At 38.0% G+C, this 24,988-nt stretch overlaps 1 protein-coding gene across 1 annotated transcript in view; it reads right to left on the bottom strand.

Annotated features, from left to right (window-relative positions):
- The window catches only part of LOC126192064 (collagen alpha chain CG42342-like), a 660,839-nt gene that overhangs the window by 363,206 nt on the left and 272,645 nt on the right, over positions 1-24,988 (bottom strand). The window contains exon 14 of the mRNA XM_049932580.1: positions 15,678-15,722. Within this exon, the coding sequence (XP_049788537.1) occupies positions 15,678-15,722 (45 nt within the window). The remainder of the gene's footprint in view (positions 1-15,677; positions 15,723-24,988) is intronic.

Raw genomic sequence — 24,988 nt, 5'->3', positions numbered from 1 at the left:
CTGAAGGCTTCTTTTCCTTCATCTTTTTGTATGTTATGCGCTCTGGATTTCCATCATCAGCTTGTTGACTTTCCTAGAAAATGGTTTCATTCTGATGTCCCTTATCTTCTGATTTGTTTTCCATTATCTCAACCACTCTAACAGTCCCTTTTGTGATCCAGTCATTCACTAATTTATTCTACATATACAAGTACAAAATATTTTTTGGACTGCGGACACACATTAGAATTTATTTATTACTTCATGGAGACAATACTGAAATGCATTATATCTTGATTACTCATAAATGACATGTTACAGATGAGAAAACAGTTTACTTTTCTGCAACCATTCTTTAATACTATAAAATTACTTATTGGTATGGAACTCATCCAATGCCACTTCAAAGCAGCTTTCTTTTAAATTTTTTTAGGTACCTCAGATGTTTATTACACAATATGTAATAGCTGCTGTTGTCTGCACTTTTTGTGTTGTGCTTTGCCAGGCAATAGTCATAATGTGTGCCAGCATTACAAATAAATAAAATTTAGTTTAAGTTATTGTACAGTTGGTACTTCAAAACTTGTGCAACTTTTTAAACAGAGATGAGAGTGTAAATGATTGCTTAGTCCTGAAAATTCCTTTACATGATTCATTATAGCAGAGATTGCACAGTATCCTTATACACAACCCCCCCCCCCGTGCCCTTAAAAAATAAAAAAAAAGGTATTCTATCTATATCCTGGAGTGCAGGACAAACCCCAAACTTCAGTTCCATGTGTAAGATATGGACACACTAATACAAAGCACACTATACACATTTTCTCATGACTTCAACTTCTGCCTTAAACTACCACTGTCCACTATCTCTACAAGAGCCTTCAAACATCCCTCACAACCCATCATAGCCAAAAGGCTCCACCTCACAGAACTAATAAATTTACCACACCCTCAGAAACTTCCTCCCACCATCATACAGAACCCAGGCCCAAATAGACCATGGCCCCATCCTAAAAAACCTTCAATCACACAGAAGAAGCAGTCCTTTCCAAAGGCTTTAACTTTTGCTCCACTCCAGAATTCAATCATGCTGGACTTGTAAAAGACCTGCTCTTCTCCTCCCATTCCCACAGTGAAAACACTTTTTCACCACCAACACTACTAATTAGACTCAATCCAAAACCAATACTGAACCTTGTTTCACTCAATTCATGATCCTTCCCCACTAAGCCCAAATCATCCCATTCTCCCTCTTTTAGTGTTCAACTCTGAGGTTGGTTTGCAACAGAGCACCATTCCTCTCTTCTTTCTGCCTTCATCTTCATTTCCACGTACGTGTTACATCCAACATCATTCATGATCTGTTGCAAGATATCCTTGGTCGACCCCTCTGATTCCTTCCACAGTAGCTCCTCCTGCTATTGTTCCAATGATGTCGTTGTGTCTTAGGATGTACGCTACAAGTTTATCTCTTCTTGTTTGGATGTGTCTCCAGAGAGACCTGGTTTCCTGTACTCTTCTAAGCACCTCTTCATTTGTTACTTTGTCTCTCCAGCTGATCTTCATAGCACTACATCTCCAGGGCTCTCTACCATCTTCTCTCTTCTATTCCTATTGTCCAAGTTTCATATCTGTATATAGGTCCACACTCCAAACGAAAGCTTTCATAATATGTTTCCTTATTTTTAGACTGATGTTCTTGCTGGTGAGTAAGTTACTCTTCAGATTCAATGCAATTTTGGTCTGTTGCATTCTGCTCACAATTTCTTTCCAGTTTCTACCATCCCTTGTGATTTTGCTTCCCAGGTAGGTAAATGCCTCTATCCCTTCCAGCTCCTCTCTTCCAATTCCCATTCTCAGAGGTTCATATTCTGCTTCTTACTGCATACTACCACTTAAGTCTTTTTCTTGTTTATTCTCATTCCACACTGATTGCACAGAATCCTTTCCATTGTTCTGAGGACTTTCTCTAGATCTTCTTTTGTCTCCATGACTATAGCAATATCATCTGCATAACGTAGCATGTCTATCTTCTGCCCATTAGTTTTGATCCCCACCTCAGTAGTTTCTCGAACCATCCTTGTCTTATCCCTTTCTAATTTTTGCTTCTTGTTCCTGGTGACAGTTCCTAATCACTGCTACCCCATTCTTATAGAAACTAAGTATCGCATGGACATCTTTGTACTTCTTTCCATTTCTCCTCAGCACTCGGAACATCTCTTGCCAGGCAATGTTATCAAATGCCTTTTCCAGGTCTACAAAGGCAAAGTAACTTGGTTTATTTTTCTGTAATTGCATTCGATAAGGAGCCTCAGTGCCAGAATCGCTTCTCTTGTTTTCAATCCCCTTCTGAAACCAAACTGATCTTCACTCAGCATATCTTCCACTTTATCTTCAATTCTCTTCAGAATTATTTTTACAAGAATTTTTGATGCATGTGATATTAGGCTTAAAGTTTGGTACTGTTCATATTTTGTAGCTGCTGCCTTCTTTGGTATAGGAACAATGACGCATTTCTGGAAGTCTGTTGGTATCTCTCCTGTGTTATAGATGGACCTAATAAGTTCAAGGTGAATCATTTTCATGCTGTAACCAGCATTTTTTATTAGTTCTGCAGGGATGTCATCAATACCCATTGCTTTGCTGTCCTGTAGTTCTTTTAGAACTTTGTCAAATTCTTCTTGCAGAATGTCGTCTCCCTTGTCATCTTCGTCTACTTGCTCTTCTCTTCCTATTACTTCCCCCAAAAAAGGTGTTCCGGTGTACAGCTCCTCAATGTATTCTTCCCATCTCTTCACCATGTTTTCACCAAACAGCATTCCCCCCTATTTATTTCCTATTGTACCTGAAAGTGTTGTTTTATGTTTGTTAAAAAATTTATTTGCTGTTCTGTAGGCTAAATCAGTTCTTCCGTTTTGCATATTTTCTTCCACTTCCTTGCACATTTCCTCAAGAAAATTTTCTTTTGCTTTCCTAGCTTCTCTATTGACTAAATTCCTTAGCCTTCTCTGTATTCAGTTTTTCATTGTTAATCAGTTGTGATTTTGTATGATCCCCTGTTTTCTATAAGCTCAATAAAATCTGCTGTAACCCATTTCCTCTTGTTTTTGGGTTTAGTTCCTCCAAATATCTTTTCTGCTGCTTTGTGTACACCAGATTTAATTTCATCCCAGTCTTCATGTACTCCATCATGTTGAAAATGTTTAGCCAGGTTGTCTGTTTTGTGAGTATAGCACTTTGCAAGTCTCTTGGTTTTCAGTTTTTCTAATTTCCATTTAAGTTTTTCAGTCTTCTTATTCAGGCACCTGACTCTGAGAGAACTCTTCATCAGGACCACATTATGGTCACTGCCTATGTCCACAAATGATAGCTCCTGCAATCTTTTACCTGGTTCCTAAAATGTGCTTTCACTAGAATGTAATAAATCTGGTGACTCCTCAGGTCTCCAGGGGCCTTCCATGTGTATCTTCTTCATTTGTGATGTTGGAAAATTGTGTTTGCAACAACTAAATGGTGCCTCGAGCTGAACTCTATTAGTTGACCTCCTCTTTCATTTCTTCAACCAAATAAAAATTTGCCAACAATTTCTTCCTCCGGTTCTTCACCTACACTCCCATTCCAGTCCCCCATCTCCCTTAACATTTCTCATTGCATTACTGATTTCTTCATATATTTCGTCAATGACTGCATCTTCTTCTTTGGATGTTCGCATGTATACTTGTATTATCACAGTGTCCTTTGGTTTAGTTTCAATTTTGACTAGTATTATTTGAGAGCTATATTGCACACATCCCTTGACACATGAGCCATATTTTTTCCTCAAAATTATTCCAACCCCTTCCATTCCTGGTCTATCTTGGCCATTTCCGGTGTGAATGACTCTGTATTCTTCAGACCAGAAATCACCTGGTTGGGGCCATCTCATCTCCGATACGCCTAGGATATCAATTTCCAGTCATTCCATTTCAAGTTTTAGGTTTTCTAGTTTACTACACTGAAGCAGTGTTCTCACATTCCAAGTTGCTTTGTTAAAATTGGGATTATTTTCCTTCACCTTGTCTGTATCTTTTGCAGTCTGCACCCAGAGGTCCAAATGGCAGACTATTTTATCTCCAGAAAATTTTACAGAAGATACTGGCATGTTTTACTGCTGGTGCTTGGGATATCCATCGATCTTTAATATGGTGGTTTCCTGTTGTCTTCCACATCCTATGCCATCAACCATCAGCTGATCATTCTGACTTTGGAAATGATTTCTCATTTCCAGGGCAAGAGGGTGCCCTGCCCAGCAAATGCTGGGGTGATGAGTTATCCCGGTCATCCCTTGGTTCCTGTCTACATTAGCCACCACATGAAATGATGTTACCCACTCTCTACTGTGTAGAGGTGTAAATCAGGAGTTTTTCTTCATCAAGTCTAGGACCTTAACGGCATTTCTTAGTCCCCTCCATTAACTTTCCATAATTTTCTAGACTCGAAGCTTGCTTTGTCATCATGTCTCAACATGGAAATCAATCTTACATCTGCAGAAATAACCACAATGCAACACCTAAAAATGGATCCTGACCTTATAGTACCATCTGATGACAAAGTCTCCATCACTGTGTTAATGAATCACAGGAATTACCTGGCAGGACTCTGCCAGCTGTCAGATTTCTCTGATTCATCCTTTTTCTGATATTACCCATGTACTTTCAGATTTTTTTTTTCTATCCTCTACTATGAGTCTTTGCTCCTTCCATCTAGAAACCCTGCCACAGTAACCTCATTCCAGAAATCCAGCAGGTCTTCCAGACCCTTCTCAAATCCTTAGGCCCATCCCAAAATGTCTCAACTGAGTCTACCTCTCTCCTCACCCTTACCACTCCCTGCACTCATACCTTCTACATGCTTCCTCAAGTCCATAAATCCAAACACCCAGGATGCCCCAATGTGGCTTGTTACTGTGCCACCATTCAGAGCATATCTGCTCTGAGGCTGCTTCAGCCTATTAGCCATGATCTCCCCAACTATATAAAGGACACCAACCATTTGCACCACCAACTCTCCACAGTTCCTGTTCCTTTACCATCTGACTCCCTGCTCATCATTAATGATGCCACCTCCCTCTACACTAACATTCTCAATAGTGACATCTCACTATTTTGAAAATATTCCCTAAAAACAAACCCATGGAACAGCAATGAGCCCTCACATGGCACCATCCTATGCCAATCTATCTGTGGCCTATCTAAAGCAATCCTTCCCAATCACACAGAATACCAGACCCAGACCCCTCACCCAGCTCAGATTCACTGATGGCATCTTCATGATGTGGATCAGGGTGAGGACACCGTATCCACGTTCCCCAAGGACTTCAACACCTTCTCCCCTGTTTGCTTCACCGAGTCCTCCTCAAACCAATAATCCACCTTCCTCTATAATGACTTCCATATCAAGGATGGCTTCATCAGCATCTCCAGAACACCAAACCCTTCCAATCATCAACGATAACACTACTTTGCAGCTGCCACCTATTCCATACCAAAATGTCCCTTCCTTACACCGTACAGCCACAAATGAGCACTCCTCCTGAGACCCCCGTACAACCAATGGCTGGACTACCGGTAAATGAATCACATACCCTGCCAGAGTTCTGACTACTTCTCATCATGCCCTGAAATGAGGAAAATCCTAACCACTATCCATCCTGCCCCTGCCATAGTGGTATTCTGCTGCCCACTGAACCTATGCAATATCCTTGTCCATCCCTGCTCCCAACCTTTGCCTCATGCCACACACCTCTGTAATAGACCTAAACACACAATCTGTCCCATAAATCCTTTCACCATACTTACTCCAGTCCTGTCACAGGCATCTCCTATCTCACCAAATGCAGGGCTACTTGTGAATGCAGCCACCTGATGTACAACAAACCTCCAACCACTGTGCTGATTTCTAAATCGGCATGACAACTAACAAGTTGTGTGTCCACACGAATGGCCACTGTCAAACTATGGCTAAGACACTGTTGGATCATTCAGTTGCTGAACATACTGCCCAATAGAATGTGCTTCACTTCATGAGTGCTTCACAGCCTACATTAACTGGATCATTCCTACTAACACCAGTTTTTTTGCAGGTAGGAATCCTCCCTACAACAAATCTGTCAACCCCCTGAACTCAACTTTTGCTAGTCCTTGTTTTCCACCAACCTATCCCCTTCCCTGATCCCAATCCAGCACTACATATGCTTCTGTTTCACTATTGCACCCACTAATCTTTACACCTTCTCTATGTCTCTCGTCTCCCCTTGCCCTTTTCTATTCCACTTACTCTGCATCTAGCAGCCCTATCCTGTCCTCCACTATGTCTCTGCACACTCTCACCGGTAGCACAACACCTTCCACCACCCCTACCCTGCTATACCTCCCACTCCCTGCCCATGCCCCCTCCTTCTCCACACCACCCACCTCAGATTATTCATGATGTCAGATGCAGCTGCAATCCACATCAGGTGCACAGTGGCCAGAGACAGTGGCGATGTGTGAGTTATGCATCTGTGGATGTGTGTGTGTGTGTGTGTGTTTTCTATTTCTGACAAAGGTTTTTTGGCAGAAATCTTAGTCTTTTCAATGTGACTATCTGTGACTCGGTGTCTGTTTCTTGTGATGACTATCAATCTATCCTTTCCATAACACTGTTGTTGCTCCATCCAGGACTTGTCACTGTTTACTTTCTTAGTTTTTGGTATAAAAGATCAATGTGATATTCCCAAGAGAGGTGCTTGCCTAGCATTTATGCCAAGGAAAGCAAATGTACCATTTATTCCTCTACCATCATCAGACACAACACCCCACTGTACCCCTCTTGTTAGAGGTTTAGTTGAAAGTATTTTAGATTAGTTTTTACTAGGCTTGGAAGATTACTTCCAAAATAATTCCTCAAGATATTTAAAGCAACAGAACTAGTCAGTGTCATACTGGTTCAATCTTTAAATGGAAATTTGTCTCCTTCAAAAATTACTTTTTCCAAAGACATCATGACGTGTAACCACTGATACAATAACAAGTCATGAAACACTTTAATAATACAGCTTCAAACATGCTAGTCAATAATTCCAAAGAAATGTGCAAGTGAGTAGAATATGCAAGTGAGCAACGATGGTTCTAAAGGACAAAGTTTTTCCAAATTTTTTTTCTATCGAAAAGTTTTCATTGCACACAAGAATTGATAAAGAAAACATGTGGTATACACTTTTAGAGGTTTTTGTAGAGAGCTCCCAGAACTCAACTGGCTTTCTGGATGGAGCATGAATGACTATGCAACAAGCACATTTATTTCCTTTTGGCACAGTGATAACATCTATTTATAGGTTTTGAAAACTTTATGTAATTCAGCCTATCTGTTACAAATTGGAGGTACTCCCAATTTTCAGAGTTAAAATCCCCTAAGTATTTATGTTACAAAATTATCCTCAGTATAAGTATCCCTCAGAGCACTCATTCATCTCAGCATCAGCACACATTATCACAACTGAGCTTAATGATTTTTCAACAACAATGCAATAACCAATTGCTTCTAATTTAAATACTGAAAAGAATATAATCTTGTGATCTCGCAAGTTTCCTTGGTGTTATTGATTAATGGTGTGGTTTCAGGTGTATGGCCAAATTACTGTTTCCATTTTATGCACAACATTTTTAGGATCAACTCACATTTTCTTCAGGTACTGTGAGCTGTCATGACTTCTTAACTTCAACTGAACTGTGAAGCATTGTTGGTGTTGCTCCACTATTTATAGCTACGTTTGTTTTGAGCACCCATTACACTATGCTCAAATGTGGTTCAGAAGTGTGTAAGTCTCTGACTACACAGTTTTTCAGCTTTTCCAGCTCAGGAGGATGAGATGGCTGGCAAGATATCAACAAACTGAGTGTCATGCCGCAATACGTGTTCAAAATCAAAACTCCATCACCATTAATAAAGTTTCTTCAGGCATCTTCAATTCTTTAGTCTCCTTAATTAAACTGTTGCAGAAACTTGATGCTTGTATCACAATATTGATTTTGTTATACATCATTTCATGTTTATATTTAAGGCAGCACTTGGTGATCGCAGATTTATTTGGTAGTTTTAGTTAGGGGTGTTGCTGATGATCCTTGCACCCATTGATCCTATAAGTAAAGTTCAGGAAAAAACGATATGTCTTTTCAGTGAGTCATATTTACTATGTCATATTATAAAAAGTCCCCAAAAATGAACAGCTGTGTCACTATTATGATATGGGATTCCTAAAATACACAAGGAAGGCAGTTTACTAAGACCCATAGTTACTGATATTGGTGTACCTAAACGCCATCTGTTGAAATAACTAAAACAGACTCTCAGAGAATGTGTGGGGAGGTGTGAAGACTACATTCATAACCCACTTGAGCTGTGCACTGTCCAGTCAACTCTGGTCCCAAGATGCACATATGGCCTCCATCTTTACGAGACTCTCAACTTCTGAATCTTCAAAAATAATTGCAAAAAAGCTTGACAGTTACTTCACTGAACCTTTAACATGTGTTCTCACATCACCTTATGATGTAGTGATGGTTAACCCATTAGCAACTTCCATGGTGAATATATACTGTACATGGAACTCTTTGAAGATTTTGCAGTATAGTAAGCCATGATCAAACCAGTGTCTTCCTACTGATACATGGACAACACCTTTGTAGCGTAGACACATGGAGTTAAAAAGCTTTAAGTGTTTGTGGAACGTTTAAACTCTATCCATCCTAATACAAAATTTACAATGGAAGGAGGGGCCATTACCTTTCCTTGAAGTGATACTTCAGAGAAGAACAGATGGATCCCTGGGTCAGACTGTGTATAGAAAATTGGAGCACACTAATATCTACTTCTACACTTTGAGCCATCACAATCCACAAAAAAATGATGTCATGGTAAAAACAGTGTTCCATAGAGCTCAAATGCCATCATATCATCAGAGCCTCACCAAATAATTACAATGTCTATGAATTTTGTTCCAGAGGAATGTGTGTTCAGATCAAGCCCTTAGATAGGAACTGAGACTAAGAAAGATAATCCACAAACACTTTTCTGCTTTATGCTGGCACAATCTCCAGAAAGATTGGTAGACTATTATTGAAACATGGCATTCAGTGTAATTTACCCGCATCAACAAAGATAAAAAAGTCTTATTTGTTACATTAAAGATGATCTAAGTCTCCAAAAGCAATGTGTATATCACATTCCCTGTGAATGTGGCATGTCTAACTTGGGGAAGAATATTAGAATAACTGAGGAGAGGTGCAAGGAACCAATGACATAACTGGCTAAAAAAAACGAAGCAAATCTTCTCTCTCTGAGCATAGTTTTCAACACAATCATGATATGAAATGTGATGAGATCAGCAGTGTGGTGCAAATGCCAAGTTTCTGGGACAGATTTATTAATGAGTCTTATGAAATAAAGATGGTGATGAACCTAATAAATCATGAACATGGGGTTAAATTTAAACAACTTTTGAGGCCCAACACTAAGATTATTGAATCTCACTTGCCTTCTCATCCACTAGACCTGTAAAGCACTGAGAGACTATGCAGTTCGTGGAATAAGAATCTGAGATCTGGAAAACAAATGAGCATCAAAAGGCATGGAGTCCTGGCACGAATAAGCATAGGATTTACAGTACCCATAGAAGACAATTGGATCAGTTGTTCAAATATTTTGCATAAAATGGAGTCATGAGCACAGTTCACACCCAGGGCACATCACTGCTTAGCATTCTTGGCAATACAAGAACATCTTTCAATCAAAATTTCTTTGACACCAACTTTAAACTTCACTTATCTTTTACAGTAACAAAAAGATATCTACCTCAGCCCCTTTATTCAGATTGGCTCTTCATGTTTCCTGCCATTAGTTAAAGGAACAAATTCCTTAGCAACATATTCTGAGCTCCTAAGGCCAGATACCACTCCAGCTTGTCATCGACCATAAATTGTCGCATCATGAATAAGATTTCTTTTTTTTTTTTTTTTTTTTTTTTTTTTTTCCTTAGCAGTTTCTCATAATTGCTCACTGCTAAAGTGAGGATGACTTCATCAAAACGATCCAGCTTATTTGCTTCCCCATCCTGCCCAATCCCAAATTTTCCTTCATCTCTAATGACTTCACTGTCAGCGAGATACTAAACCCAATTGTCCTTCCCTCTACCTTATTTTGTCATGCACATATCCTTCCTTCTAACTTGCTTAGTGACCAACATAACTTCCGGAAATTTCCAAGATAGAAAATCTATCTTCCGTTTCTTTTGTTTACAGCAAATTCACTGTTACATTGGCAGTATTGTTACACTCTGTTTTGTTTTCTGTTGCTCTCTAATACAATCTGGTTTTCTGTTGTTGTTGTGGTCTTCAGTCCAGAGACTGGTTTGATGCAGCTCTCCAAGCTACTCTATCCTGGGCAAGCTTCTTCATCTCCCAGTACCTAATGCAACCTACATCTTTCTGAATCTGTTTAGTGTATTCATCTCTTGGTCTCCCTCCATGATTTTTTACCCTCCACACTGCCCTCCAATACTAAACTGGTGATCCTTTGATGCCTCAGAATATCTCCTAACAACCAATCCTGTCTTCTAGTCAAGTTCTGCCACAAGCTCCTCTTCCCCCCAATTCTATTCAATACCTCCTCATTAGTTATGTGATCTGCCCATTCAATCTTCAGCATTCTTCTATAGCACCACATTTTGAAAGCATCTATTCTCTTTTTGCCTAAACTATTTATCATCCATGTTTCACTTCCATACATGGCTACACTCCATGCAAATACTTTCAGAAAAGACTTCCTGACACTTAAATCTATACTCGATGTTAACAAATTTCTCTTCTTCAGAAACGCTTTCCTTTCCATAAACTGTCTACATTTTATATCCTCTATACTTCGACCATCATCAGTCATTTTGCTCCCCAAATAGCAAAACTCAACTACTACTTTAAGCATCTCATTTCCTAATCTAATACCCTCAGCATCACCCGATTTAATTTGACTACATTTCATTATCCCCATTTTGCTTTTGTTGATGTTCATCTTATATCCTCCTTTCAAGACACTGTCTATTCTATTCAGCTGCTCTTCCAGGTCCTTTGCTGTCTCTGACAGAATTACAATATCATCGGTGAATCTCAAAGTTTTTATTTCTTCTCCATGGATTTTAACTCCAACTCCAAATTTTTCTTTTGTTTTCTTTACTGCTTGCTCAATATACAGATTGAATAACATCGGGGACAGGCTACAACCCTGTCTTACTCCCTTCCCAACCACTGCTTCCCTTTCATGTCCCTCGACTCTTATAACTGCCATCTGGTTTCTGTACAAATTGTAAATAGCCTTTCGCTCCCCGTATATTACCCCTCCCACCTTCATAATTTGAAAGAGTATTCCAGTCAACATTGCGAAAAGCTTTCTCTAAGTCTACAAATGCTAGAAATGTAGGTTTGCCTTTCCTTAATCTATTTTCTATGATAAGTTTAGGGTCAGTATTGCCTCACGTGTTCCAACATTTCTATGGAATCCAAACTGATCTTCCCCGAGGTTGGCTTCTACCAATTTTTCCATTCTTCTGTAAAGAATTCGAATCAGTATTTTGCAGCTGTGGCTTATTAAACTGATAGTTCAGTAATTTTCACATCTGTCAACACCTGCTTTCTTTGGAATTGAAATTATTATATTCTTCTTGAAGTCTGAGGGTATTTCGCCTGTCTCATACATCTTGCTCACCAGATGGTAGAGTTTTGTCAGGCCTGCCCTCCCAAGGCTATCGGTAGTTCTAATGGAATGTTGTCTACTCCCGGGGCCTTGCTTCGACTTAGGTCTTTCAGTGTGCTGTCAAACTCTTCAAGCAGTATCATATTTCCCATTTCCTCTTCACCTACATCCTCTCCCATTTCCATAATATTGTCCTCAAGAACATCGCCCTTGTATAGTCCCTCTATATACTCCTTCCACCTTTCTGCTTCCCCTTCTTTGCTTAGAACTGGGTTTCCATCTGAGCTCTTGATATTCATACAAGTGGTTCTCTTTTCTCCAAAGGTCTCTTTAATTTTCCTGTTTGCAGTATCTGCAGTAGGTACTGGGAGATGAAGAAGCTTGCACAGGATAGAGTAACATGGAGAGCTGCATTAAACCTGTCTCAGGACTGAAGACCACAACAACAACAACAACAACATGCAGTATCTATCTTACCCCTACTGATATGTGCCTCTACATCCTTACATTTGTCTTCTAGCCATCCCTGCTTAGCCATTTTGCACTTCCTGTCAATCTCATTTTTGAGACATTTGTATCCCTTTTTGCCTGCTTCATTTACAGCATTTTTATATTTCCTCCTTTTATCAATTAAATTCAATATCTCTTCTGTTACCCAAGGATTTCTATTAGCCCTCGTCTTTTTACATACTTGATCCTCTGCTGCCTTCACTATTTCATCTCTCAAAGCTACTCATTCTTCTTCTACTGTATTTCTTCCCCCATTCTTTTCAATTGTTCCCTAATGCTATCCCTGAAACTCTCTACAATCTCTAGTTGTGTCAGTTTATCCAGATCCCATCTCCTGAAATTCCTCCCTTTTGGTAGTTTCTTCAGTTTTAATCTACAGTTCATAACCAATAGATTGTGGTCAGAGTCCACGTCTGCCCCTGGAAATGTCTTACAATTTAAAACCTAGTTCCTAAATCTCTGTCTTTCCATTATATAATCTATCTGAAACCTTTCAGTATCTTCAGGCCTCTTCCATGTATACAACCTTCTTTTATGATTCTTGAACCAAGTGTTAGCTATGATTAACTTATGCTCTGTGCAAAATTCTACCAGGTGGCTTCCTCTTTCATTATTTTATACAAGAGGATGCCATCATCATTTAACCGTGCAGTTGGTGTTCTGTATCACTGTAAAATACATTTAGATCAGGAAACATCAGCTATCATAAACAATTAAGAATTCAATAAAAATAGTCTAGACCACATAAAATATTTTATTTTAAAAAATGGTGACCAGTTTTAATCAGTGGCTGATCATCCTCAGGCCATCACAAATTCTGTAAAGGGAGTAACATGAAAGTTGTTAGAGGACACATGAAAATAAACACAACAGTAAAAATACCATATAACTACAACAGAAGCGAAGGAAGAGATACCCTTTCTGACTGCTGGAGTTAGTGGCATGGAGCACTATAGCTGAGACATTGTAAGAAAATTGCTGACAGGTTGCAGCATTTCTGCCAGCTTTCAGCTGCATGTGAAAACCGTAGCTGTCTGCAGAACTGTGACAACACTGAGACATTTACAAAATCATGTAACTTTATTGGTTGATATACAACCACAATCAAATGCACATAGCCAACTGCAATTCTCAGGCATCAACGTCTGTCAACTCAATTGTAACTGCTCTAAGCTGTGAAAAGCATCTGCTGCATGACATGCAGTTGCTGTGGTATAAATAGCTAGAGCTCTGTCCATTGCCTCCAGCATTATATTAGCGATAGCCAGGGACCATCAAATATGATTAATTTTATTCATATTTGACAGCCACTGGCTATCATGGTGGGCAGACTTCTCACCATTTATGCAGTGGCAACTTCATGTCATTCAACAGCTGCTCTTCACACCAGCCAAGAGCTGTTCATGTTACATGCCACCAACCCCAGCAGTCAGAAAAGGTATCTGTCCTTTCACTTATGTCATTGTTATAGTCTTTTACTGTTGTATTTATCTTTATTTATCCTCTAATAACTTTCATATTACTCCATTTAGCAATGGTCTGAGGATTATTAGCCACTGTTCGAAACTGGCCATAAATAAAATATTTTATGCAATCTATGTTGTTTTTATTATATTTTTAAATGTATTTAGGTCACAATTTATTTTTTCCATCAAATATACCTTTTAATGTACTTTTTCCTTTGAGCTTTCTCAACATTTGGTACAAAATAAGTGCTGTAAATGATGACACTTCATTTACTAACCTTTTCGAAATTAATTAGAAAAGCCATGTTTATGAAAAGCTATGTTTATTAAATGCTGACTGTTTCAATATACAAATGATCATCTTCAGACATTCAACCATATTGATGGAAATGGCTGTGCATGGAGCAGGAACTGCTGAACCAACTGCAGTTGACTATCGTCATTCAGCAGTTCCTGGTCTATGCACAGCCATTGCCCATCAATATGGTTGAAGATCTGAAGGTAATCATATGATGATCAAAACCAGTCGCCTTTTAATAAACATGCCATGTGATCAAGACTGTTTTATAATTAATTTCAAATATTACATTGTGGCTGCTGACTTTCTCCAACAATGTTTTCAAAAAATATTTAATAATGTCTTTCTGTTTCTAGAATGATTGTGTTTTATTTCCTCTTCTAACAGTCTGCCATTTATAAAACTAAGTTTTAATTGCTCACTTCATTTAGTCTTCTAAGCCTTAACAAAAGCTTCATATTCTGAAACACTGTTAACAACAAATTGCAAACAATATCAGCTTCTTAATTGTTATAAGCTTCAAAAACTGATTTAGGAGATTATTAAAATTAGCATTAAACTTAACTGTTAACAATTCATTACCTGTTGAAAGTTGATTAGCATTTTCCACTGAAAAATTTAGTTCATAATTTCCACATGTCAAAGGAAGTTCCTTGGCATACTCCCAGCCGAGCCTTTATCTGTGCATGCTGTCATCTTTCTTTGTAAGGAATTTCAATAAAGCTCAATCCTTATGCACATAAAAGAGAGTTTCAGTTCTAAATTTCCATTTGCTGGATTTGTGCCATCAAATAGAGGTCCTCTATATTTTTTTAGTTCCTATTTCACCACTGTTAGTTTTATGCCCCACTGTAATTGCCTTCTTATGTGTTACTAATGCCACACTATAAAACCTCAGTCAGTTCACTGGGACTGAATCCATAAATTAAATTTTTGAAACACTCTGACAGTAAGCCCCACACATCAGCAGGAAGAAAACTGTCTGACCAAAGATATTACAAAGAAAAGCAGTACATATTAAAGTAAGTTGATCATTATAACATGGCTATTGCATATTTACCATCAAAACATAAATACATATTTGTTGTGGAAACCATAAGTTTTCTCATGAAATACTATAAATATTTCAATTAGAATTACATTAATCTCTTTTTCACTATATTAACTGTACAGAGAAGGCATAATATCTTACAATGACATTTTTCTCATCTGAAATTATATTATTTCATTTAAAAAGTCAGAACACACATACGTAATAAATCTAAATATGTGCTTTAGTGGTTTCTGTACACACTACACTGATCCATATTATAAAGTTTCTGCGAGGAGGGTACATGTAAAACTAAATAAATTTCATAAATGAGCTGAACTCATTAATTAAGAATGTATTATGAAACACTTTCTATGACCAAAATAAATGCAATAAAAGCCTCATAACTGGGAATAAATTTCCAGTGAAATTATACATTGCATTAAAACCACTTTCAAAAATTTAAGAGATTTTTGAAAAGAATATCATAAATCTAATCAAGATTATCAATATACTCTCAAGTGTGATGTAATAAACATCATAAAACTATTTTTAGTATAGTCACAGCCATGGTGTTAGACCATATTTGGACAGTTTTTCAAGTGAATTTATTGTACACAATTTATTTACTTACCGATTCTCCCTTGTCACCCTTTTCACCTTTCTGTCCAGGGTAGCCCTACAAATCAGAAAACTTCAGGTCAAAGTTTGCTTGCAATTACAGATGTCCATAGGTATAGTTTTACTAACTATCTGGTGTTTCTCCAATGTCTCATTTGTAGAATTAAAATAGCTTCAATATCTTGGAGCTCTCACATACAGTATCAATCTAATTAACTCATTACATCACCACGGTAGCTTAAAAATGAAGGTGAGCAATGGTTTGGTTTTTAAAGCAAATAACAAATTAAAAGAGGGGAGACATTTAGTACTGCTTACATTTAAACATGTATTTAATCAAAGAAATTAAATGGGCAGACAGATGATACGAACAAAGGTTGGTAAAAAATGATTCATAAACATTTAAGATTTAGGAAACACATGTAAATGTTAAAAACAGAAGTAATGTACATCTGACCCCAAAACCTGTCATGTATCACCGACACAAATAAAACACACTTTGAACAATACAGCCATCAAAAGAAAATGCACACACAAACACAGAGACCAACTAAAACTGTTCGTAAGTTGCCAATCCAGTCATCTGGAAGTTGGGCTCTCAATGATGTTTTGATGGTGCTATGCCATGATCCAACTCTGCAGTTTGGCACTGGATGGTAGGCAGTCGTCTTGATGTGGTGTGTACCTTGGGTCACTGAGAGGTGAGTCAACAGTTGACACTCAAACTGTTGTCCTCAGTTGGTGGTGACCAGTTTTGGGACTCCAAAACATGTGATCCATGATAATAAGAGAGTCCTGGCAACACTTTCTGCAGAGATGTTCTTCAATGGAACTTCCTCTGGCGAATGTGTAAACCTGTCCGTCATTATGAAATGAGACGTGACACCCTGAGAGCAAGGTAGATCAAATATACAGCTTCACAGAAAGTTCCACAAGCTCGTACATTCTTGAAGCTTTGCTCATTGGCAGTGAACACCTGCTTTGCCCATAGGTTTACATCTTGTTTCAATGAGGACCAAGAAGTCTTCTTGAATCAAGTCTTCTGTGCCCTTGATACCAGGTTAAGCCAAGTCGTGTAATGTATGGAAGACTTCTTGACAGAGGAATGGAGGAATGTATGGTTTGAGTTTACTTGTAAAATTATCACAAAGTACCTTCAATCGACCAGGCAACAATATTGTCTGAATTCTTCACTTTGATGAGTTCTGAGTCACTGCTTCATGCTTTTGCAATTTTTGAAATGAAATACTGGTTGGCAAAATGATGTCTGTCACTCCGGAATGTGTACCAGAAAGAATGTTCTTTCCTTCATGAAGGTATCAAATATTTGTGGAGAGCTGAATGAGAAATTCCACATGGTGTAGTTGCCTGGGTGTTGCTTTTTATGGGCACTTTTTAAAGGCAAATGTTAATTGTTTGTGTTCTGTGAATGTTGTTAATTCTCTGCCTTCCAGAATATAACAAAAGTATTTGACTGCAAAAGAGCCTGCCACTAACTCATGATTATAGGTACTACATTATGTGTCAGTGAGAGACCGGGAGAAAAACACAAAAGTTCAGGTGTTGCAATTGAAGTAAAGAAGCACCCATAAGACAGTCTGATGCATCAGTCATCAAAATTAAGGAAAAATCTGTTCAGACATAAGTGAGCTAAGTTGTATTAGCTAATTCTTCTTTTAAATTCTTGATCGATTTGTCTGCTTCATCAGTCCATTTAATAGGGTGATTATCCTTCCTTCTGGTGTTCCTGCACCTTTTAAACAGAGCTTATGGATTTCTGTAGTATGCACTAACATATGTCTGCAGAAACTCATCAGTCCTAAAAAACAGCGTATTCCTACCACAGTTTTAGGATGAGGGAAGTCCTTAATTATTTTTGCTTTTCCTTCTAATGGTGAAATCCCTTAATGTGACACATGATTACTCTAGAATGATACCTCTTTCTTTCCAAAAATCCATTTCCAAACATTAATTTTAAGGTTATTCAGTTATTCAAGAAGTTGTTGCAGATGCAATATATGTTCTCCATCTCATGCTGAACCAATGAGAATATCATCTAAATAGGAATACATAAAAGGTAAATCATTCAAAATGCTACAAGTATATCAATAGAATGTTTGCTCTGCATTGCGTAGATCAGCTGGCATCTTCAAAAATTTGAAGTCCAAATGGTGTGATAACAGTTGTTTCATGCACATCCTGCACAAAAGGAATATGGTAGTAAGACCAGTTTCTGAGATATCTTTCTCTTAGATTGTCGTCAGATGAAATCTTGTAAATGTGGTATTTTATCATGGTCTGGCAATGTGAGAGTATTTAAAGCTTTATAATCTCCACAGGCCACCAAGTTCCATCTTTCTTTGGAACAAGATGGAGAGGACTATCCCGGTAGCTTTGAGGACAACAAATATCAAGATACCATCTCCTGAAATTCAAGTACTGCAAACATCTGGAGTGATTTCATCTGCTTCTTGATCATGTCCCAGTTCATAGTTTTTGAATCTGGGTTGTTAGTTCTAAATGCTATCTTTTCAGATTGGGAAGTCTGTCATGTTGAGTTAGAGATGAAACAGTTTCAGCACTATGTATGAAATGATTGTCACCATACTCTCTATGATTTTATCAGCAATAGAAGTCACTGCATTGAGGCTTACATCTTGACTAGCTACTAGTACAGAACACGCATTGGTTGGTAGTCGCTGAAGAAATATCATTCTTAAAAAGCCATCATTTACTTCCATTCTGGCAATTGCACAAATCTCTCGAGCAAAGTAGATGGCAGTTTGCCTCCTAGTACTACTTCTGTTAGTAATTTTTTAATTTTTTTGTCTTCCAATTCTGTGGGAAGACATGTCTTTAAATCTGTATATGAGAAAGCTGACAATGGTTTAGAAACAAAATTAGATCAGCAACTTCGCTGCCAAGTGATCCCAAAACTGAATGATACTTCATCACCTTGTTGCTAATATTTGTCATACTAAAACCATATCTTTATATTTTTTCAACAGAAAGATGGTATTTTCATTGCCACACACAATATTACCATACCAGCATCATTCGATGGCAAGTTTTCCATTGCTGCAATAAAATTGGAGTAATGTTTGGAGTGAATCTTATGTAGCCACAATCATTATATGTTCACTGGTTGTGGGTGCTAGTAAAAATAATTACTTATTTAACAGCATGCAAAGTAAACTACCATGAATGCATACATATATATTTTTAATATCAATTGCAATGGAAATGCTAAGTAATTAAAAACCAAAGATCAATTACTCCAATATCTACCTACAATTTTTACAGAGTTTACATTTCTCTGCATTCATTATGCAGTCATTCATTCATTATGATCTGTGGATCTGTTGACCAGAAATGAAAGACACATATATGAGGGGCAGTCAAAAAGTTTCAAGAAATTCAATGTAACTGTTTTGCTGCCCTTTTATTAGGCTGATTAATTACTCTTGACTACTCTGCAATAATTTGTAAGCAGTGTCATAGTTCAAGCAAAGGCTGAACATCAAATTCAAGTGCAGATTGAGGAAATCTGGTGCAGAGACTTTGTTTGCCTTACATGCAGTTTATGGGGATGCTGCTTTAAAGAAAACAACCATTTACAAGAGGTTTTCGAGAAATTTTTGGTGGACAGGGATCACTGAAAGATGAGCACCACAGTGTAAGACAATCAACGTTCAGAAATGAAGAATTGGTCGAGCAAGTGAAATGGTTAGTCAGATCATACTGATAATTGACTCTTGACAAGCTGGCACAAGAACTGCATATCTCTCATGGATCCAGACACATAATCCTATCACATGATTTTAAGATGAAACATGTCAGTGCAAAGTTGTTCCTTTGGGTACTGAATTCAGATCAAATGGAAACTTGTTTGTTGACTATGACCAAAAGCACAGAGGGCTCAACATATCTTCACACGATCATTGGTGGTGATGAGACCTGAGTGTACACAGACAATCCAGATCAAAAAATGCAGTCATCAGGATGGCACGAAGCACATCATGTCAAATTCAAAACAAAAGTGATGCTCATTGTGTTTTTGACAATGAAGGTGAGGTGCACTGTGAATTTGTATCATCTACTGTTAATGGCCCTTTCTACATGCAGGTTTTGAAACCACCGAGGGAGGCAATCTGAAGAAAACATACTGCAAGGATGATGGACGCTGCATCACAACAGTGCTCCCTCCCACACATCACTTATTGTGGGGATGTGGCTCACAGAAACAAATATTCCACTCCTCTACCAGCCTCCCTACTCAAGGGATTTAGCACTGACAGATTTCTGGCTTTTAGCCAATATCAAAAAGATACTTAAAGTTTCATTTTTCCACTAACATTACAAATGAACTTCACAGGATACAAAAAAGGAGTTTTTATTGTTGTTTCCAGCAATGGCAGGAGTGATTGAAAAATTGTGTGTGTGTGTGTGTGTGTGTGTGTGTGTGTGTGTGTGTGTGTGCGTGCTGAAGGATCCTGTTTTGAAAGTAAATGTGTACCTATATTGTGGTAATAAATAGTTATAATGAAATCCAGGGAACTTTTTGACTGTCCACCATATTTCACAACATTTATTTTCCATGATCCTTCCCCAAAGAGGGTATAAAACTAGGAGGAGACAGATTCTCATAAACAGAACTACAAATTCTATTCAGTCTCTATTTATGTCATCAACCCAGTTCATTAAAGTGGAAGGAAGTCATTCTAACACAAATATACGAAATGCAAGGAATGCAAATGTTCAAAAATTATGGTATTCAATATATCTGGTGTTACTTTATTATTTGATCATATAAATTTTCTTGAATCATGACACAGCCATTGAGATTCTTCTTCATGAAGGGATCTGTGGGAATGAAAAACTGATCAGTGAAATGACAGTTCATTCCTTGCCAGTGTAGCAGCTTTTGGAGTAAGCTGATATGGAACCATTACCTCTGACTGTGATCCAGAAAAAGAAATGTTGTGATACATATGTAGGTTTCATTTCTGTCTTACATAACTGATGACCTCAAAAACAGATACAGTTTAATGCACAATAACAGTCTTTGCATTACAGTTTTTGGACATGGCAGATGAAAAGGGCTTTTTACAAAACATTGGTGATGAGATCCAATAGCTGCAACAAGAGATTGCAGTTTTAGAACTTCTGACACTGAGAGATGACAGAAAAATGGACACAACAAGATAACAAGCTCCAGCAATTACAGAAGCATCATGAGCATACGATCATGCCAAATATTTGTTGCATGCCATCTTGTTCATGTCAACTGCACTTTGTCTGCAATCATGAGCATCACCATTTACGCCCACACACTCAGAAGTAACAGTTCTAAAGCAGCAAGGATAAAAGTCTTTCTCCAAAATCCACTAACCCCCCCCCCCCCCCCCTTCTAAAGTGCAGAGCAACTGGGATGTAGGGATACTTGAATTTGATTTTTAATCTGGCTCTTATATGGAAGGCCAGTTGGTGTGTTGATGTGAGTGCAAAGCGTGACCAGCTGTTCCATGGTGCTCTTGCATCTTGATGTGGACTTCACAGTTTGTGTGTAGGCTCTTTGAAACTCACCCCTCCTCAACCGAAGAAGCATTGTCGAGCATTGGTGATGGTAAGATCTATGCTGGCTTCACTCTTTCAATGGACATCCAGATGCTTTTTTCCATTTTGCAAGATGTCTATAGTGTCATCATCATGTCATAGTACTTGGTGCAACCTAGTATTAGGGTGTTGTAGAGGAGCCCGGACAGTATCTGGGTGGAGCTTGAAGACTGGATGTTCACTGTGGTGGGACACCGGTGGCCATCTCATCCTTGCCACATGGTCATGAATCTGCTGCACCAGCAGCAATAGCACAGTAGTGCCATTTGTTCTGGGAGTGGTGGATGTGGTGTGACGAGAAGGTCCTGACAGTTACGCCATGTCCTACCCCTCTGTTGGTAGGTGAGTCAATATCATACTGATATGGTGAACTATACTGAATGGCATTAGTGTTAAATATTGTTGTTGTAACAAAAAAATGTATGAATTGTATACTCAATATTCTGTTTGTATTCTGGTTCGTGTAGAGGAAAGGCACCACAGCTTGCAGTCGGTAGCATATTCCCTACCTCTGCCACCAGTGACCATGAGCTGGCTGCTCTTGCCCTCCTGATGTGAAAATTTACATCAATAACTGTGAAAGTTTATGTGTTTCTCAATCAAAAATATTGACATGTTGGAATGTGATAAAGATGTGTATGAATTTTTTAGTCTGTCACCATCATGTGATGATTGATTTGAGGACCAAATTTCATTGATGAATTTTCGAAGGTCATTGAATATTAAAGCTTAGCACCAATCAATATATTGAGAGTTGCCAGAAGAGATATTAGGCAACTAGTGCAATTTGAGGAAATCCAAGGAGTTTTATCAATGTTTGAGATGCACAAAACTGAATTTTCATCTCTCTCAACTTCCCAACTTGCAGAAAGTTAATCAAAATAATTCTTTGAGTTAATTCAAAATTTCACTGTTGCACACCCCTGGAAAAAAAAAAGACTGGTAAGTTCAAGATTTAGTATTTACCACATGTTCTTGAAAGTTGTCATAACTTTAACTATAGCACACACTGGTGTTGTTACCTATTTAAAGAGGGGAACAGCGCTGCACATGGTGACTGATTCACTGATGTGTGAACATGGATACTTGGAAATGAAGCTCACTAGAAGAGAGAGAGATTTTTTTACTAGTAGACAATGATTATAAGATGCAGTGTGCAGATGTGGTAACTGAGTGCTGTCAACGATAAAACATTACATCCTGGTGAGGGCAGCAGGGACAGCCAATGTTGCAGGCCATGACCACGTGACACAGAGTTTGCAGAGGAGTGCAGAATGCTGTTGCAAGAGGTATTTAGAATTCTAGGTAGCTGCAGCTAGGAGGGGTCGACATCACTCAGATAATTGCCTATTCGTGGTAGCTGCCGGGCATCACCAATGACAAGCAATGCATTCTGGTGGAGGAGAGGAAGGAGGAAGTGGGGGGGGGGTCTGTCTGTCAGCTGACTTAGCAGTGAGATCTGTGTGTCGGAAACAGGTGGTGGCAGCTGGGCAAAACTGCAGTGAATGGTAAGTTGCTGTCTACACCATGAGTTAGCTTACATAAACAAAGATATATTCGGTGAGTGCAATTCACGCTGACAGACAGTGAAAGTGTATCGTACTGTATACAAACTATGCCAATGTGACTGATTGATTATGATAACTGTATATAACACAGATGACAATTTTGAGTTCAAAATAAATAGCAAACATTTCAGAAGATAACGTAGTGGACATGGAGGACTGGCCTTTGTGGAAAATGGTACTAAACCAGAAAATAGGAAATCTGGCCTCAGAGACAAAAGAAACAACAGAGACTTCGACTTCAGAAACACAATTTGAGTTAACCAGCTTAATCACTCAGGTTACAAATACACATTGTAGGTTGGAAGAACACATTTGTGAATCTAGAGATGAGAAACTGAAAATGAAACTGATGTTAAAAACTTGGCAAAGACTTTTTTATTGCATCATATGTTTTATTACCCCCATCACTACTTCTCAGGTAGACAATTATCTGTAAGCATGTTACTAAAGATTTTGAGCATAATTTATCAAGATGTAAACCATGGATGGCGATTATAGCTAAAACATTCCAGTTTTCAGTTATATTTTTTTTTTCCTTTCTTTTAAATGCCAGTTTAACCTGAGTGTTAAAACTGCTCAAAATAACTGGTTTCTGACACAACCAATTTTTTATTTTTTACTCCTGTTAATTTCTGTAATGACATAAAAATTGAACAAAGATTGAAAAATTATAACTCAGTTTTAGCATAAATACAGTCACAATACTAAATTAAATTGGCAAATAAAAAGAAAACTTAATCTGTTCACCATCTGCTGCTTTTCACAAAAAGTGGTAAATCACTGAATATTACAAAAAACTGCCAGTATTCTCCTATTAATTCTAATTTTTTGAAGCTCTGCTCAAAAATCATATTGTAATCGACACAATGTTGTGCTCCAAGTGTACACTCTCAGAAATTTGCTCCTCCAATTAAGACCTATACTACTGTTTGGACATTAGGATTAATCAGTGGTGAAGGGTCAAAACTGAGGTTGAAGAACTCTATTTTTCATGTTAATTTGTTCATTATCAAGGGCTACAAGCAGACAAAGATACAGTATGTAGACACAGGCAATAATCACCTATGTTGAGTTTTTATTGTAAACTGCAAATGAATTATTGACTTATAAGTTTTCTCCATATACAATTTCACAAGTCTGTTGTGACTCCTACAGTTCTTAATCTTTTAAGGGAAATGGAGCATTGTACTTCACTGGCACCATGGAACACAAAATACTTCCAAACTAGGGATGTTGCCCTACTGTAATACAACTAATGTCTGATGACAACAGTGTCAAACTATCATATAGAAAGGGTGGGGCAAGTCTCCCACACTGCATGTACATGTGTACCATCCAATAGGCCATGCCACATGGTAAGAGGTACATTATAGTCTCAGCAATGCTGTACCAATTATTATGACATGTGTTTATTGCTCATTTCTGTCACTATTGTTATTAAAACAGCACTGATTGCTTTTCCTATTTTCTATAACAACACAATGTTTAAAAGCAATGGGAATTTCACAAATAAAAATTACTAATTTTTCAAAAAAGGTCATTTAAAAACAAAAAAATTATGGCACTGTTGCTATGGCTATTTGATATTCTGGTTTTTTAAGGCAGTCATTAGTAAAAAATAAAAAACAAACACCAGTTGTAGCCAAGACCAAACACATACCGAAAAATACTGGTTATTCAGAACTAAAACACCAGTATCAATTTTAACCAAGTGGTTTTACTCATCGCTAATGTAAGCCACCTCAGGCCAGATAATTTGAACTTAAATGTCTACTAGGATCTAAGAACACCACTCTCAGTTCACTGCATCATTTTTTAATATTGCTGAAAATTCCCTGTACGTAGCTCTCATCCACTGATATGAAGACAATGCTTTTAATTAATAGTCTGAAAGTAGTGTCGAGGCTTCTGGTCATTCAAACTAGATTGGCTCTTTTCGATGCTGCATCCCTACCCTTTTTCTGATGGGTGTTATGGTTCTCTTCAGTTTAGAATTTTCTCTTGAATTTCAAATGTTGTTGAAATGTTTATGGAATTATTGGATCCTGACTCCTTGTCGAATGTCAGTTCCTGACTCAGGTACCACTATGGTTTTCAACAAGGTCTTAACTGTACCATGTTCTCACTGCTTTGACTTGGA

The sequence above is a fragment of the Schistocerca nitens genome, chromosome 1 (genome assembly GCF_023898315.1).
Source record: "Schistocerca nitens isolate TAMUIC-IGC-003100 chromosome 1, iqSchNite1.1, whole genome shotgun sequence".
Taxonomy (NCBI): Eukaryota; Metazoa; Arthropoda; class Insecta; order Orthoptera; family Acrididae; genus Schistocerca; species Schistocerca nitens.
Note: the sequence above shows the minus strand (reverse complement) of the source record. Positions and strands in the feature narration are given on the sequence as shown.